The sequence below is a fragment of the Taudactylus pleione genome, unplaced genomic scaffold (assembly GCF_031769625.1).
Source record: "Taudactylus pleione unplaced genomic scaffold, aTauple2 ptg000533l, whole genome shotgun sequence".
NCBI lineage: Eukaryota > Metazoa > Chordata > Amphibia > Anura > Myobatrachidae > Taudactylus > Taudactylus pleione.
In genome coordinates, this window is record NW_028284935.1 from 4,679,462 (window position 1) to 4,696,737 (window position 17,276).

The following is a 17,276-nucleotide window of genomic DNA, read 5'->3' on the forward strand; positions in this document are numbered from 1 at the left end:
TTGAGTTGCTGGTTTCCTGACCGGGAATCGAACTCGGCCCCGCGTTGTGAGGACGTGATGGGAAAGAAACCCGGGCTGAGCGGAGTTGCTAAACGGTTAAGCTACGGCTCAATATAATCGAATTGAAAATGTGGCATCCACAAACGGGAACCTAAAACATACGTCTGTATATTTTAGAACTGCACATCTGGAGACTGCCATCTCTTTTGGAGAAGCCTCCAACTGAGCAGTGATTTACAGTTATGTGCTAAAGAGTAGCAATGCTAACCCTAACTCTACAGCACCTGGTAATCCCAGGCGGTCTTTGGGCCTGATTCAGAGCCGGACGCTCTGACAGAGCGCTCGCTCTGAATCAGGGCCGTCCCTCTGTTTTTTTTAGAGCGGCCTCCTGGCCTCTCGCATAGCTGAGGGTGACCACCCACAGCTATAGCGAGCGGCCAGGAAGATGGTCGCGATGGTCAAGACCATCGGCCTTGCGACGAGACTCTTGTGGTAGGGTCTCGTCTGCCACAAGCCCTAGAGTGCTTTCGGCTCTAACAGAGCCGAAAGCTCTACCACTGACAACGCCTCCGTCTGGCCAGCCACGCCCCCAGCCCGCCCACCAAAGGGGGCGTGCTGTCACTCAACATCGACAGCACACCCCCTTTGGTACGAGACCAGGAGCGACGGTTTGCCCGTCGCTATCCGGGTCTCGCGCATGCGCACGACGGAGCCGGCTCCGTCGTGCGCATGCGCACTGGGCCACCATCGACCCGCTTGCGAGTGCATAGCGCTCACGAGCGGGTCTGAATCAGGCCCTCTGTTCAGGGTGGTGTGGTCGAAGACCCCCACCATGCAAGTAGCCCTTCAAGTAGTGGAGATGCCGGGTACAGAACCCGAGGACCCCAAAATTGGAGCCGTTATAACCCGCGTCGTACAAGACGGCGAATCTGACATCACTGCCCCTGTTTTACAGTTAGGGTTCTTTGTGACTTTAAGGACACCATAGCGTTCCTATTAGTCATGATACATACAGACCCCACATAAACAACAGTAAAGTGTAGTGATACAAGGTCAAAAAATGAAGCCCACGCAAGCACAGGGAGAATATACAAACTCTACACAGTTAGGGTCATAGTGGGAATCGAACCCATGACCTCAGTGCTGTGAGGCAGTAATGCTAACCATTACACCGTCTCTGCTGCCCTTCCAATAGCGCTCCTAGCAGTGCTAGAGAACGCTAGGCATGTAAGTAAGCCTGCTCTATTACTCCCCTGCCCCGCCCAACCCCCACTGGCTACTAACAGTATCCGGTTAGGCAATCAGCCATGAAAATGACACGCAACTGTAGCGACATTGCAGAAGAAAAGCCTGGTACCAGCACAGGCTTAGTACATGTAGCAGACTTTAATTATGGCCACCTGCAGTCCTGAGGGAAGCACCGATAGCTGCTTGAATTAGCCTCCGGAGCTAGGCTCCGCCTCCGCTACGGCGCCAAAACTGCGCGCCTGTCCGCATGACTAGCTACTGCTAGTGTTATCTGAGCACAGGATTTCACATAGAGTGCACTGTGTGTTTGTACTGGCTGCTCCTTAATAGGAACAGTCCTGCAATACTGGGAATGTTAACCTGGAAAAACCCCTTAGACGGGGAACCAGATACACTCCCTTGCTGTTCTGCGTGATTAATGCTCGCTGCACGCAGCGGTATGCGGGGCCCCCAAAAGAAGACTGGATAGTCTAAACTGCAGCAGCGTCAGTATGTAATGGCCGCCGGCTGTTAGCTCCATGAGAAGCGGCTGGGAGCAAGGAGCAGATGTTAGTTATAGGCTCCGCCCCCCCCACTATGGCGCTCGTTGTTACAGACAACGGCTATGGACTGCCGCTGCCTAGTTAACACTGCACTTTCTGTTCCTGGCCACCCCGCTAATCGGGAGGCCAGGATTATATTCACAACTCTGCCGAGGCTGCCGGTGGCAGTGAGGCTAATTGGGGGACCGCGACGTGCAGCGCGTCCTACCCCGGAAACAGTGGTCTCCATACCCGAGGACCCCAGCGTGAGCTGCAAGCAGCTGCGATAGGATCCCCCCGGCAGCTCCATCGTCGCAGACAGGCAGGGGGCAGTCAGCTGCCTGTCATCTCCTCAAAGCTTGTAATCGGCATCTTCTTTTTCTTAAAATTAAAATATGTCCTGAGGAGAAGTCAAAAGTATGACCAGCTCCCTTGGGCACATTACTAAGACTGGGCTTGGAGGGGGGTATAGATGGGGAGGAGCTACTCTCACTTCTAAATTCTTAAAAGTGCCAGCTCCCGGTTAGCACACATCTATACCCCCCACTGTAATGAGACTCCAGTGTCCCCTAGTGGATGAAGGAGAAAAATTAAATCTCTGTATTGCCCCCAAACATGTAATCAAACCGTGGAGAATAAAGGGTATATTGGTAGGCTGGTCAGGAACACCATGAGGAAAGATCAGGACGGATACTATAGTGATCATTAATCTAGAAGCTACACATCTGTATGCATGTGGTCACAAAAGCAGTGCCATTATGCTCAAACAGGACCAGACAAGCCGAGCAACAGCTCCGGTCACAATGAGGAAAACTAATCATCTGTCACACATAAAAAGTTACTAACACAATTAACTACAGTACAGTGTACCCCCACGCACCACAGAATGTACATCCCTGCACTTCATGCACCCACACCCCAGTGTGTACATGGTCACACTGCACCACCACACACACACACACACACACCAGAGCTCATATACTGGCACTGTAACCGACCCCCCACCACCACCACCCACTGGCATATCCACATTGCACGGCAACACCCAGAGTGTAACACACGCTCTCCCCCGGCACCCAGTCATAGGTGGGGGGCTGGGGGAGACCTGTAATGTGCACATATAGACACCGCTGTAACTCACCTCCTCAGGATTGGCCACAAAGTTGATAGCTGTGTAGTATCGATCGTCCTCTTGGGACAGGCTGAAGGTGAACTGGTAATCTATCAGCAGCGTGTCTGTACAAGGGAACACTGTATATCAGCACAGGACACACAGTAGGGTTCACAAGACATGGGACACATTCATATACAGACCTTAATAACAATCATGCTTGCTTAAAGGATTACTGTGATATTATAGGCACACAAGACCCCCCCCCATATGGAGAGCGATATATAATACATGATGTAAGGAGTGATATATATAACATGATATCATTATATCAGGGACACAAGCCCCTAGTGTAATACATTATGTAAGGAGTGATATATATGTAACATTATATAACATATCAGGGACACAAGCCCCCACATATAGAGTAGTGTAATACATGATATAAGGAGTGATATATATGTAACATTATATCATGGATACAAGCTCACACATATAGAGAGAGTAGTGTAATACATGATGTAAGGAGTGATATATATGTAACATTATATCATGGATACAAGCTCACACATATAGAGAGAGTAGTGTAATACATGATGTAAGGAGTGATATATATGTAACATTATATCATGGATACAAGCTCACACATATAGAGAGAGTAGTGTAATACATGATGTAAGGAGTGATATATATGTATTATTATATTAGAGACACAAGCCCCCACATAGAGTGTATATGATGTAAGGAGCAATAGATTATCGGAAATTAGTCCTGTTAATTGTTAATCTTATCGTGATAGGAGCCAGTCCCGGAGGTGTGTTAAGTTGCCCATCCACTAGCAGACATGAAAAAGACTGACGATTACGACATTGTAACCGTGCAGTGGTTTATCAGTCTGATGAGCCTGCACTGAACGAGCAGTCATTCAGTGCAGGCTCATCAATCATCTGCAAACAAGCTCAACCTGACGTTATCGTCAGGTTGTCCAGCATGTTTGCCCGATGATCGATGTCTAAACGCTAGCAGGAGCGCGCATCGCTGGTCGTTTTAGACAACAATTTGCAAACGATTAATGAACGATTTACAAACGATAACGATATAGTTATCGTTAAATCGCTCAACTTAATCGTCTAGTGAATGGGCACCTTTAGACCAAATCATCAGTCCCCACATGTGCGAGCAAGGAGTACCGGGAGGGATCTGTCTGAAAAAACTGCAGAATGAAGCCCGTAGGCTGCAATGAATACAGAAGGCATAAGCTACCAGGCCAAGCTCAGGATTTCTTTGCTTGGTATATTTTACAATTAAGGGGCTGGTTTTGCAATCTCAGATATCTGCTGCAGTCCCCCGTACATACATTCTGGTGTTGTTTAATATTTGCAGTTACCTCCCAAAACACCAGATATCCCGCATATATTTTTTGATAAATACACCCCTAAAACATCTTCACTGCAGGGTGGGCATATGTAGAAGTGAGTACCAAAAGTGCTCTAGGAGTCTCTCTGCACCACAGGTCCAGTGTCCTCCAAGAGGATGGAAAATAAATACTACAATGCTTTCCTCTACATCAGTCTACATTTTTCATGTATTGTAGTGCCCTCTTCTAACCTGCAGATGTCACTGTTGCACCTGCATTTGGATGACTACAGCCATAGCCAAATGTTTTGAGAATGACACAAGTATTGGTTTTCACCAAGTCTGCTGCTTCAGGTTTTATGATGGCAATTTGCATATAATCCAGAATGTCATGAAGAGTGACCAGATGAATTGCAATTGATTGCAAAGTCCCTCTTTGCCATGACAATGAACTCAATCCCAAAAACAACATTTCCACTGCATTTCAGCCCTGCCACAAAAGGACCAGCTGACATCATGGATTCTCTCCTTAACACAGGTGAGTGTGTTTTGACAAGGACAAGGCTGGAGATCACTCTGTCATGCTGATTGAGTTGGAACAGACTGGAAGCTTTAAAAGGAGTGTGGAGCTTGAAATCATTGTTCTTCCTCTGTTAACCATGGTTACCAAGGATATTGCTGCTAGTAAGATTGCACCTAAATCAACCATTTATCGGATCATCAAGAACTTCAAGGTGAGAGGTTCAATAGTTGTGAAAAAGGCTACAGTGCACCCAAGAACGTCCAGCAAGCGCCAGGACAATCTCCTAAAGTTGATTCAGCTGCGGGAGGGGGGCACCACCAGTGCAGAGCTTGCTCAGGAATGGCAGCAGGCAGGTGTGAGTGCATCTTCACGCACAGTGAGGCGAAGACTTTTGGAGGATGGCCTGGTGTCAAGAAGGGCAGCAAAGAAGCCACTTCTCTCCAGGAAAAACATCAGGGACAGACTGATATTCTGCAAAAGGTACAGAGATTGGACTGCTGAGGACTGGGGTAAAGTTATTTTCTCTGATGAATCCCCTTTCAGATAGTTTGGAGCACCGGGAAAAACGCTTGTCCGGAGAAGGAAAGGTGGGAGCTACCATCAGTCCTGTGTCATGCCAACAGTAAAGCATCCTGAGACCATTCATGTGTGGGGTTGCTTCTCAGCCAAGGGAGTGGGCTCACTCACAATTTTGCCTAAGAACACAGCCATGAATAAAGAATGGTACCAAAACATCCTCCAAGAGCAACGTCTCCCAACCATCAAGAACAGTTTGGTGATGAACAATGCCTTTTCCAGCATGATGGCGCACCTTGCCATAAGGCAAAAGTGATAACCAAGTGGCTCGGGGAACAAAACATCGAAATTTTGGGTCCATGGCCAGGAAACTCCCCAGACCTTAACCCCATTGAGAACTTGTGAACAATCCTCAAGAGGTGGGTGTACAAACAAAAACCCACAAATTCTGATAAACTCCAAGCATTGATTAGGCAAGAATGGGCGGCCATCAGTCTGTATATGGCCCAGAAGGTGAGTGACAGCATGCCAGGGCGCATTGCAGAGGTCTTGAAAAAGAAGGGTCAACACTGAAAATATTGACTCTTTGCATAAACTTAATGTATTTGTCAATAAAAGCCTCTGACACTTATGAAATGCTGTAATGTTACCTCAGTATGCCATAGTAACATCTGACACTTATGTAATGCTGTAATGTTACTTCAGTATACCATAGTAACATCTGACACTTATGTAATGCTGTAATGTTACCTCAGTATGCCATAGTAACATCTGACACTTATGAAATGCTGTAATGTTACCTCAGTATGCCATAGTAACATCTGACATTTATGTAATGCTGTAATGTTACCTCAGTATGCCATAGTAACATCTGACATTTATGTAATGCTGTAATGTTACCTCAGTATACCATAGTAACATCTGACACTTATGTAATGCTGTAATGTTACTTCAGTATACCATAGTAACATCTGACAAAAAGGTCTAAAAACACTGAAACAGCTTACTTTGTGAAAACCAAAACTTGTGGCATTCTCAAAACTTTTGGCCATGGCTGTAGTTTGAATCATACACGGCAGTGACAATGATAACACCCATAGGCCACATGTCCATAGGAGCCAGGAATGTACGGCTATCCATCTCTCAGTACAGCATATGGTCACAGCTAGGTACACAAGCTATGACTGAGATCTGGTGACCACCATGTACTGAACACTAAACCTCTCTAGAACGGCAGAGGAACACGTGACGTTTTACATAGCGCTGCACTCACAGTAGCAGGTTCCTTTCAGAGGGTTTCCCTGATATCGGTTTTCCACTTCACACCTGGAAAGTATAATGAAAAAAAGTGAAGCGTCAATAAAAAGCACAAAGTCCAGGCTTATATAAAAATACATCGCAACACATAGCAAACAGTTGCGTATTATGGGCCTTATTCCTAATTACCCGAAACTACGAATGCACCAGCATCTAGCGATAATTTACTGCGCACGTGTCCTGTGCTGCGCACGCACCTTTGCAAACGTACGTATAATTCAGAGCCGCGCGCATCTCAGGCGTTTCATCTGCGGCCGTTAAACGGGCGGATTTTGATGGTAACTGGATGGCAGTATTTTGAATGCACACAAGAGAACGGTCTCATGGATGTATCGGAAGCGTGCAGCCGTAGTTCCTCACTGTTCCTGGACGCCAAATTCAGCCGGATCCCCCACACCTAGCATGGGGGTAAGTGCCAAGCGCCTTTAATAATAATGATGACACGCCGCTGTCGTGCATTGCAGAGGGCGTCAAAGTGCCACTGCATAGTTACGTCTGCATTATGGTGCGTACACACGGTACGATCAGTCAGCGAGGACGATATCGCTGACTGATCGCCCTGCACCTTCCCGATGTGCTGGATGATCATTAACGTTCATTCAGCACACCACCAACGGGCCAGCAACCCGCGATCAACGATCGCAGGCCCCTATGTAACCTGGTCAATATCGACCAGGTTGGCCTGCATGCACGGGCAATGGTCGATATCGTTATCAACCACAGGTGCCCGCGCATCGCTGGTCGTTGGGCACCAAAAAAATGAACGATCTGAATAATAACGATCGATATAGGTCGATAGTTATTGTTCATATCGTGCATTTCTATCGTACCTACGCACGATGAGAATGTGTGCATAGTAACATTGGCGCCCTGTTTGCCATTTATGAGCAGCGGCCGGCAGAAGACGAGTTTGCATTACATACCACACAGAATAAGGCCCTATATGCATTACGCTTAGGATGTATTTCTTCTACGTTAGAATGCAGATTGTAGGGCGATATTTACAACTGAACTTGCATCGCGGATTCGCATTTACGAAGTCTACTCCAATTGCCCTTTAGTACATTTAGGTGAAACGACAATAATGTGTGGGAAACACCATTTTTCACTTTATTTTAGTAAAAATAATGTTATAGCTGCATACACACACACAACGATTTTGTTACCAACGATTTTCTGAACGATTTTCTGTCAGATGATCTGTCAGATTTTTTTAAAGTGTAATGAACGATTTTTTGAACTACAAACGATTTTTGCATATTCCCTTACTGAAAATCGTTGAGTTGGTCAGTCTGACTGAACTACAAACGTTAACGCGCATGAACGATAATCGTTCATTGTTTTAACTCAGAAAGTGAACAATTTTTACAAAATCGTTGTGTGTGTGTATGCACCTTATTAAATAGAGCCCTAAATGCTAAAATGTTTTTAGGTTACCCAATTCAAAACAATAGAAGACTGCCCTCTAGTGACCAAAACATACTGAAAAAAAAGTAGTAGGACGACACTTAAGGTGCACACACACAACGATTTAGTAAATAAACGATTTTAGTAAACGATTTTCGTTCATTTTTTCAAGGGAAAAATGAACGAAAATCGTTCAAAAAAATCGTTCATTACATTTAGTAAATGAACGACTTTAGTAAACTACAAACGATTTTTGCATATTCCCTTACTGAAAATCGTTGAGTTGGTCAGTCTGACTGAACTACAAACGTGAAACGCGCATGAACGATAATCGTTGATTGTTTTAACTAAATACAGTGAGTGATTTTTTTCAACGACTGAACGATATCGTTAACGATAATCGTTCAAAAAATCGTGTGTGTATGCACCTTTCCAAATAATTTGTGGGGAAACTGAGGACTATGGGCCTGATTCAGAGCCGCTCGTAAGTGGCCGCTTGTTCGCTTCGAGCGATGTTCGCACAACTGCGCGTGCGTATGGGTCGTAATGCGCATGCGCCAACCAGTCATTGCGGTTGGAAATCGAGTGCTCGCAAAACAGCGAGTGCCTGCTAATTTGAGTGACAGGATGAGGCGTTTGTGGGTGGTAACAGGGGAAGGTGTTTGAAAACGGGGAGTGGAGATCCGAACGCAGGCGTGCCAAGCGGTCAAAACTTTTTTTAAGGGTGTGCATAATTAACAAAGCAGCGTCATCGACCACGTCACTTGGTTGTTTCTTAGCCTGAACTGTTCGCATGATTGCGGTAGGAAAATCCAACCACAAGCACTGCGAGCAGTTCATACGCCTTATGATGTACTCGATTAATCTAATAAATAGCGTAGGATGCGAACGGCCAGGGGGCGTCTTTACAAAATAGCGAGCGCATGTTTCGTTCGCTCGCTCAGACAGAGGCGTCAACAGACCGCAAAGAGCGAGGGCTCAATTTAAATATCCGGCCCCTTTATCTGAACGAGCGAGCGCAAATAGCGTCCGGCTCTGAATCAGGCCCTATGCTTGCTGTGCTCTAAGGAAAGCTCCACAAAAGCAATGGATCAGTAATTTGGACCCCAATGATTGCTCCCTATAGTATCCGTTCTATAATCAGTAAGCCATATATAAAAGCTGGTGATGTAGTGCACACTATCGCGGCTGTCAGCTATGTATCGGTGGCAGAACCAGCAGAGGAAGGTGATTATAGCTTCCGGCTGCTGTCTTAGGACCTCTATAATGACTGGTTTGTGTTTCATGTGCCCAACGCCTCTCGCCAACCCATGCGGAATCCGCCACCGATAGCTGCGCGGAGATGCCAGTCGCTAAATGGCGGCTTTATAATTGATGGCCGTCTCACAGAAACTGCCTGTACTATACCCACCACCAGATACAATTGTTATTCAGCTACCCTCTGTGTCGTCCCGCAGGCTGAAGGCTCACCCCTCCAATGTACAGCGCTGCATAATATGTTAGTACAATATAAATAAGGAACGATCTGAGACTCACAGCTGACACTCTTCGCCTTTGATCCCTTTCGTGGTACAGAAGCACTTGCCGCTGTTGGTGTTGCACATGGACGCGTGGCCGTTACATTTGCAGGCTGTTTGAAAAGAAAAGTCAACATCATAGTAATAACAACAGATAAACACCAGGCGCTGTTTCCAAACAATGCTGCCATGGCGTACGTCACAGATCCCAAATCACAGACGTAACTAACAGCAACCAATCAGATGCTCGTTTTGATCAGTCCAGAAAGCACGACTAAAGAAAGTCATTATACGATTGGCTGCTATGGGTTACAGGGCATGTGGGATAATTCAAAATATTTCCATTACAGAGACAGAAGCAAACAGAACCGGACCTCAAAAAGAACGGGGCGGACTGGATGCTGTCAGTCTAAATCCCGACGTTCCAAGCCTGACACGGGACTTAAGATAGGCGTCGAAATACCGACACCTCTCTGAATCTCGACGCCGGAATCTAGACAGCCGCCATTCCCAACAAGGTAAGCTGAAGGTGGAAAAGGAACAGGATGATGGTAGTCATACGTTTAATGCAGTGGTTCCCAGACAGGCCAGCGTATAAATTTTTTTTTGAACGGGTGGGGAGCTTGCACTGTGACGCAACGGGCAGCGAATCCTGAGGCTCCGTGTTACTGAATGGGGTCTTGCAACGCCATACGCTGGGGGGAGATCAGAGAGAAAGGGTCTGATCTTAGGAGCGGTACTGCAGAACTTCGCTGACGATCACAACTAAATGGTAAAGGAGGGACATGGAGAGGGGCAAAGCGAGAGACAGGCAGAGGGGGGGCAAAGCGAGAGTCAGGCAGAGGGGGGGCAAAGCGAGAGTCAGGCAGAGGGGGGGCAAAGCGAGAGACAGGCAGAGGGGGGGCAAAGCGAGAGACAGGCAGAGGGGGGGCAAAGCGAGAGACAGGCAGAGGGGGGGCAAAGCGAGAGACAGGCAGAGGGGGGGCAAAGCGAGAGACAGGCAGAGGGGGGGCAAAGCGAGAGACAGGCAGAGGGGGGGCAAAGCGAGAGACAGGCAGAGGGGGGGCAAAGCGAGAGACAGGCAGAGGGGGGGCAAAGCGAGAGACAGGCAGAGGGGGCAAAGCGAGAGACAGGCAGAGGGGGCAAAGCGAGAGACAGGCAGAGGGGGCAAAGCGAGAGACAGGCAGAGGGGGCAAAGCGAGAGACAGGCAGAGGGGGCAAAGAGCAACGGGTAAGAATAGCAGTTTTTTTTACGTAACTTATTATAGATGTAGCCACGCTCATCGCATCCCGGGATGGATGGCGCGACTAGTGGGCCCGCATCTATGGCATAGACTTCAATGCGGTGAACGCATGCCGCGTCTAATCGAAGCTCGCCTAGAACCACACGATACTTGCCCATGCACGGCAACAATGCAGGTGGCTACAACTGTACGTCATTTTGACCCAACTATCTATAAAATACAGAACTGCTCAGTAATTATTTGGGCTATGGGGGTGCCCTGAAAAATTATGGAGACCACAATGGTTCCTTCAAACTGAGAAAGTTTGGAAACCACTGGTTTAAATGTCAAGTTCTCTATCTTCCCAGACAGCCAGTTCACGCAATCTGCTTCCTGGGACAGACGGATACAAAACAAACTTGTCCGACATGGAGCTTAGAAAGGGATAACCAAAAATATATACTGCTCCTTATCTATGTAACAGTTACACAGGGACCTTCAAAGTAAAGCAGGTATCAGGCCACACGAGTGTCCTGTAGATGGGAGTCCTCCTATACAAGTGGCTGTAAAGCCGATGAGGCCTAATACTCATTACCAGAGTTGCTCACACTGGATATAAGCATTGATGGAGAGAACGGTCATTATACTAGCGGCTGTCCCCGGAACGGTCTGTTTGTTCCCCCCTCCCTTTCCCTGTGGCAGTTCCTCCTCCACTTACCTTTACCGACAATCCCCATAGTCTTCAGATGCCGCTCTGCTTCTGTCCAGTCACTAGCAGAGCATTTTTAGCCAGTGACGTGCACCAACACGTGCCGGACAATCACAGACTTTTTTGGGGTACCGCGCCCCTCACTTTGACTAAGTATTAGGGACCTCCAGTAAACAGAGACGCTGTGAAGTGGCCTGGAAGCTCAGCCATATTTTTGCAAATAAATGCAACGGAGATCTCCGAGTTACTTACCACCATGTAGTTTTTCACATCTTATAGCTGATAATCTGAGTGCTGGAGTCCACCCTTTTGCTGTTACTTGCACCAACACTGCCTGTGAGGTTTGATGTACGGGTGGCACGCCCGGCGGGTAACAACTGCGAGCAGCATGTGCGTGCGCCATGCTTGCAAGGTCGGACACCAATGCGATAACCTAATGTTATTCAGCGGTCACCTTATTATATAGATTTGTAAAGTCACAGGATCCAGGATACACATGAGAATGCAACAGTCACCGCTGGATACAGAGTGTCAGGAGATGTAACTACTTACGCTGACACGATCCCCCATTGGTCGGGTCGCCGTAGAAGCCGGAGATGCAGGTGTCGCAGTTCTTTCCGGAGGTCAGGTTCTCACACTTCTCACATACGCTTTCGTTGATACACTTGCTGTGTCCGTTACACTGGCAGGCTACAAACACAACAACCAATGACAACGGCATAAAAAGAAGACACTGTGCAAACAAAGTATATTCATAAAGACAGCGTTTCCATGTATTCCACAGACACTAGCGTCTTCAATGCCAGCAAACACCAAGTATTTTATGGTTTGCTTTGTTTTTTGTTTATTTTTTTTAACACCCATTTTACATTAATTCACAACACTTTATACCTTGTGTATTCAGGGGATCTCCTGTGATTTACAGTGTGTTGTACCTAAAATTACAGCAAGGATGTGTATTCCCACCAAAGTAGCGTTATTGGGAAGATGGGAAGAGACTGCTTTTAGTAAAGGGGGGTAATTAAAAGCAGAATGCCGCTTACTTTAGAAAAGTAATTCATGGGGATCAATAACTTAAGATATTGTGTAAAAAGTACATATAATATTTATTAACAAACCAAAAAAAGAAAACTACTAAAAAAAAAAAAAAAAAAAAAAAAATCAACATAATCCCAGCAGCCACTTTATTGAGTCTGCTGGTTTAATGTACATATCTAATGAGTCAAGCATGCAGACATGGTCAAGAGGTCCAGTTGTTGGTTAGAACAAACACCACAATGGGGAAGAAATATGATCTAAGTTACACAGACTGTGGTGCTAGACCGGGTAAGTATTTCAAAAACTGCTGATCTTCTGGGATTTACATACATACCAGTCTAGTGTTTATAGAGAATAATGTGCAAAGAAAATTATTTTAAAAAAAAACATACAGAGATCATCAGTTCTGTGGGCAAAGCGCTTTCTTAATGAGGTAGGTCAGTGGCTAGACTAACAGGAAGGTAACAGTAACTGAAATAACCATTAGTTACAACAGTGGTGGTACACATCTGTGCACATGTTGAAAAAAAATTAACTACAGCAACAGAAGGATACACGGGTTACCACCTTGTCGGCAACTTTATACCAATGGCGCATAGTTCAAATGCCGCAGACAACCTGGGTATTGCAGCTGACAGTCTTCTAATGGCTATTTCCAGCAGTATAATCTCACAAAGCAATTCAGTTAGTTCTAGGGGAAACTATAGAACCAACCCAGTACTAGGAGGATGGCCACAGAGAGTATAATGAAGTTTGTGGGTTCTCTGCGTGTTTGTGAGGATAACGTAAAACAAGAGGGAAACCCACACAGTCCAAAGACCTATTGGAACGGTAATTTGGATGTGGAGATAAATATACCCCTGTGAGTGTGTCCATGTGACTGGGAATTTAGACTGAGCCCCATGGGGACAGGGGTCATTGTGATCAGATATTCTCCAAAACGGCTTCATAATATCACGTTGTAAAAAATATCTGGTAATAAAGTATTTGGTAAAGTCATGGCACAAGAACGTAATGGCAGCACCACCAAATTCCCACTTTATGGAAGATTAGCACCATCTCTGTATAAAAAAAAAATTACTAAATCCAGCATAATTTGGTATTTTCATTTTGTTTAAATTTACATATTGTCAAATATGGAAGTGTTTTGTTTTTTTTAATGGCTTTGAAATGAAACAAACAAGATGTGCTTTAACTGCAGACTTTCAGATTTAATTTGAAGGTAATTACATCCAAATCAGGTGAACGGTGTAGGAATTACAACGGTTTCTATATGTGCCAACCACTTTTTAAGGGGCCAAAAGTAATGGGACAAACTAAACAATCCAAAATCTAATTTTCACTTTTTAATACTTTGTAGCAAATCCTTTGCAGGCAATTACAGCCTGAAGTGTGGAACGCATAGACATCACCAGACGCTGGGTTTCATCCCTGGTGATGCTCTGCCAGGCCTCTACTGCAAATGTCTTCAGTTCCTGCTTGTTCTTGGGGCATTTTCCCTTCAGTTTTGTCTTCATCAAGTGAAATGCATGCTCAATCGGATTCAGGTCAGGGGATTGACTTGGCCATTGCATAACATTCCACTTTTTAGCCTTAAAAACTCTTTGGTTGCTTTTGCAGTATGCTTCGGGTCATTGTCCATCTGTGAAGCGCCGTCCAATGAGTTCTGAAGCATTTGACTGAATATGAGCATATAATATTGCCCGAAACACTTCAGAATTAATTCTGCTGCTTTTGTCAGCAGTCACATCATCAATAAATACAAGGGAACCAGTTCCATTGGCAGCCATACATGCCCACGCCATGACACTACCACCACCATGCTTCACTGATGAGGTGGTATGTTTTGGATCATGAGCGGTTCCTTTCCTTCTCCATACTCTTCTCTTCCCATCACTCTGGTACAAGTTGATCTTTGTCTCATCTGTCCATAGGATGTTGTTCCAGAACTGTTATGGCTTTTTTAGATGTTGTTTGGCAAACTCTAATCTGGTCTTCCTGTTTTTGTGGCTCACCAATGGTTTACATCTTGTGGTGAACCCTCTATATTCACTCTTGTGAAGTCTTCTCTTGATTGTTGACTTTGACACATATACATCTACCTGCTGGAGAGTGTTCTTGATTTGGCCAACTGTTGTGAGGGGGTTTTTCTTCACCAGGGAAATAATTCTTCGGTCATCCACCAGTTGTTTTCCGTGGTCTTCCGGGTCTTTTGGTGTTGCTGAGCTTTCCGGTGCATTCTTTCTTTTTAAGAATGTTGATGACAGAAAAAAGAAAATTGCCCCCCAGCACACTGCAGATAAATCAAAAATACTTGAATCCAACATGATAATAGAAATTCAGAGGTATTGGTTTACATCCTTGGCTGGAATTTTTTGGGGTGCCTTGTTTCTCGGACGTGAACCCCTTAATGTTAGGGACGCTGGTATAGAGGAGCCTTGACGTTGGCCCAGCGCTTATTCATATATTTGAAAATGTATGTAAACCAATACCTCTGAATTTCTATCATCATGTAGGATTCAAGTATTTTTGATTTATCTGCAGTGTGCTGGGGGGCAATTTTCTTTTTTCTGTGTTCAGTGTAAACCCCGCCCTTTACAAGCACCTGTAGTATATCATTAAGCTGACTGAGCAACTGCCATATTTTTTGCTTGCAGTTTTTAGGAATGTTCCAAACAGTTGATTTGGCCACACCTAATGTTTTTGCTATCTCTCTGATGGGTTTGTTTTGATTTTTCAGCCTGATGATGGCTTGCTTCACTGATAGTGACAGCTCTTTGGATCTCATATTGAGAGTCGACAGCAAATGATTCCAAATGCAAATGTCACACCTAGAATCAACTCCAGACCTTTTACCTGCTTAATGGATAATGAAATAACGAGGGAATAGCCCACACCTGTCCATGAAATAGCTTTTGAGTTGATAACCCCATTACTTTTGGCACCTTAAAAAGTGGGAGGCACATATAGAAACAGTTGTAATTCCTACACCGTTCACCCGATTTGGATGTAATTACCCTCAAATTAAATCTGAAAGTCTGCAGGTAAAGCACATCTTGTTTGTTTCATTTCAAAGCCATTGTGGTGGTGAATAGAGGCCAAAATATGAAAATTCTGTCAATGTCCCAATATTTATGCACCTGACTGTATATATTTTAATGTATTTACTCTATCCTGCTATGTGCAATTTCTGAGGACTATATACTGCCTAGAAAATATATATATGCTCGTATTACCTAATATATATGGTTCTAGTTTACGTGGGCCCAGATGGCGCCTATGGGTCCACATTGCATTATCCGCATGGTCTGTGATAGCAGTGGTCTATACATTTTTGTTATTTATATGACTTTTATACTCTCTATATATACTATTTGAGATGATTACTATTATGTGTTTTATCGGGAATTACGATATATTCTATATTTGCTGATATCATTATATTGTCATTTGTTGTATGTTTGTATTTTTTTTGTTTCTCCCATACATTTAATTACATTCTAAAAAGAAATATTGGTTTTTAAATGACCTCCAGAGACCATGATATACTCAGCAAGTTGCGTTATGAAATGAGAAGGGTCTTTTACAAGGAGAACGTGACAAGTGTGCAGCTTATCTAGAGCTCCTGTACCTGGACACATGATAAAAGACCAGGTGTAATTGTTGTCTGCTGGGCACAGGCTGTCATCCAGGACTGGCTCTGAGAAGTTGTTCTTGGCAGGCCCGGATGCACTCGGCACTTTCATCGGTCCTCGGAATGAGGCCTCCATGCACAGCCCCTTCCCCGTATTACTGGGGTCCGTACACCAGCCACATCCAGGCTGCTCCAGGCACTTAGCACAGGTGCGGTACCCAGAGCAGTTTTCAGCTGCAGGCACAAGAAACACTGGAAGTAAATAGCAGCCTGCGATCACTATCCCAATAAAGGGGAATACTGAGCAGTTGTACAGACCGGGAAGGGATATCTACAGTCTGTAGTGGCTGTGCAGTGGGGGGTATTAGCAAAGCCAGTGACGGGGGGGGCAGATAAAGGAAGCCAGCTATAATGATTCTCTGGACAGCACAGTCTGTCCACTGTGGCATAGTAGTACATTACTAGTAATGGAAACCCCATTCCTCTCAGCATGGATTAACACTACACACATCCTTTCAGTGCCATCGTCACAATATTTACAGTGATAACTGTCCAGGTCTATCACTGGGTTGGGTATGAAATTCTGGCTGTCGGGATGCCGCTGTTCAGCATACAGAAAGCGGTACCCCGACAGCCAGAATCCCGACACCCATAGTGACGGTGAGGACTATTGCAATCCCTACCCTAACCCCTACCCTAGTGCCTAAGCCTAACCACCTCCCCCCCCAGTGCCTAAACCTAACCCCCCCCCAGTGCCTAAACCTAACCCCCCCCAGTGCCTAAACCTAACCTCCCCCCCCTAGTGCCTAAACCTAACCTCCCCCCCCAGTGCCTAAACCTAACCTCCCCCCCCAGTGCCTAAACCTAACCTCCGCACCCTAGTGCCTAAACCTAACCTCCGCACCCTAGTGCCTAAACCTAACCTCCGCACCCTAGTGCCTAAACCTAACCTCCGCACCCTAGTGCCTAAACCTAACCTCCGCACCCTAGTGCCTAAACCTAACCTCCGCACCCTAGTGCCTAAACCTAACCTCCCCCCCTAGTGCCTAAACCTAACCCCCCCCCCCCTAGTGCCCAAACCTAACCCCCCCCCTAGTGCCCAAACCTAACCCCCCCTAGTGCCCAAGTCTAACACCACCCCCTCCCCATACCCTAA

The 17,276-nt window shown here is 45.7% G+C and overlaps 1 protein-coding gene across 2 annotated transcripts in view; it reads right to left on the reverse strand.

Annotated features, from left to right (window-relative positions):
- ATRN (attractin) overlaps positions 1-17,276 on the reverse strand; it is a 205,044-nt gene that overhangs the window by 111,474 nt on the left and 76,294 nt on the right. For both annotated transcript variants that reach the window (XM_088450887.1, XM_088450888.1), the window contains exons 18-22: positions 16,118-16,354; positions 12,001-12,138; positions 9,536-9,629; positions 6,549-6,601; positions 2,911-3,005 (exon numbers count right to left, since the gene is read on the reverse strand). In XM_088450887.1, the coding sequence (XP_088307013.1) occupies positions 2,911-3,005; positions 6,549-6,601; positions 9,536-9,629; positions 12,001-12,138; positions 16,118-16,354 (617 nt within the window). The remainder of the gene's footprint in view (positions 1-2,910; positions 3,006-6,548; positions 6,602-9,535; positions 9,630-12,000; positions 12,139-16,117; positions 16,355-17,276) is intronic.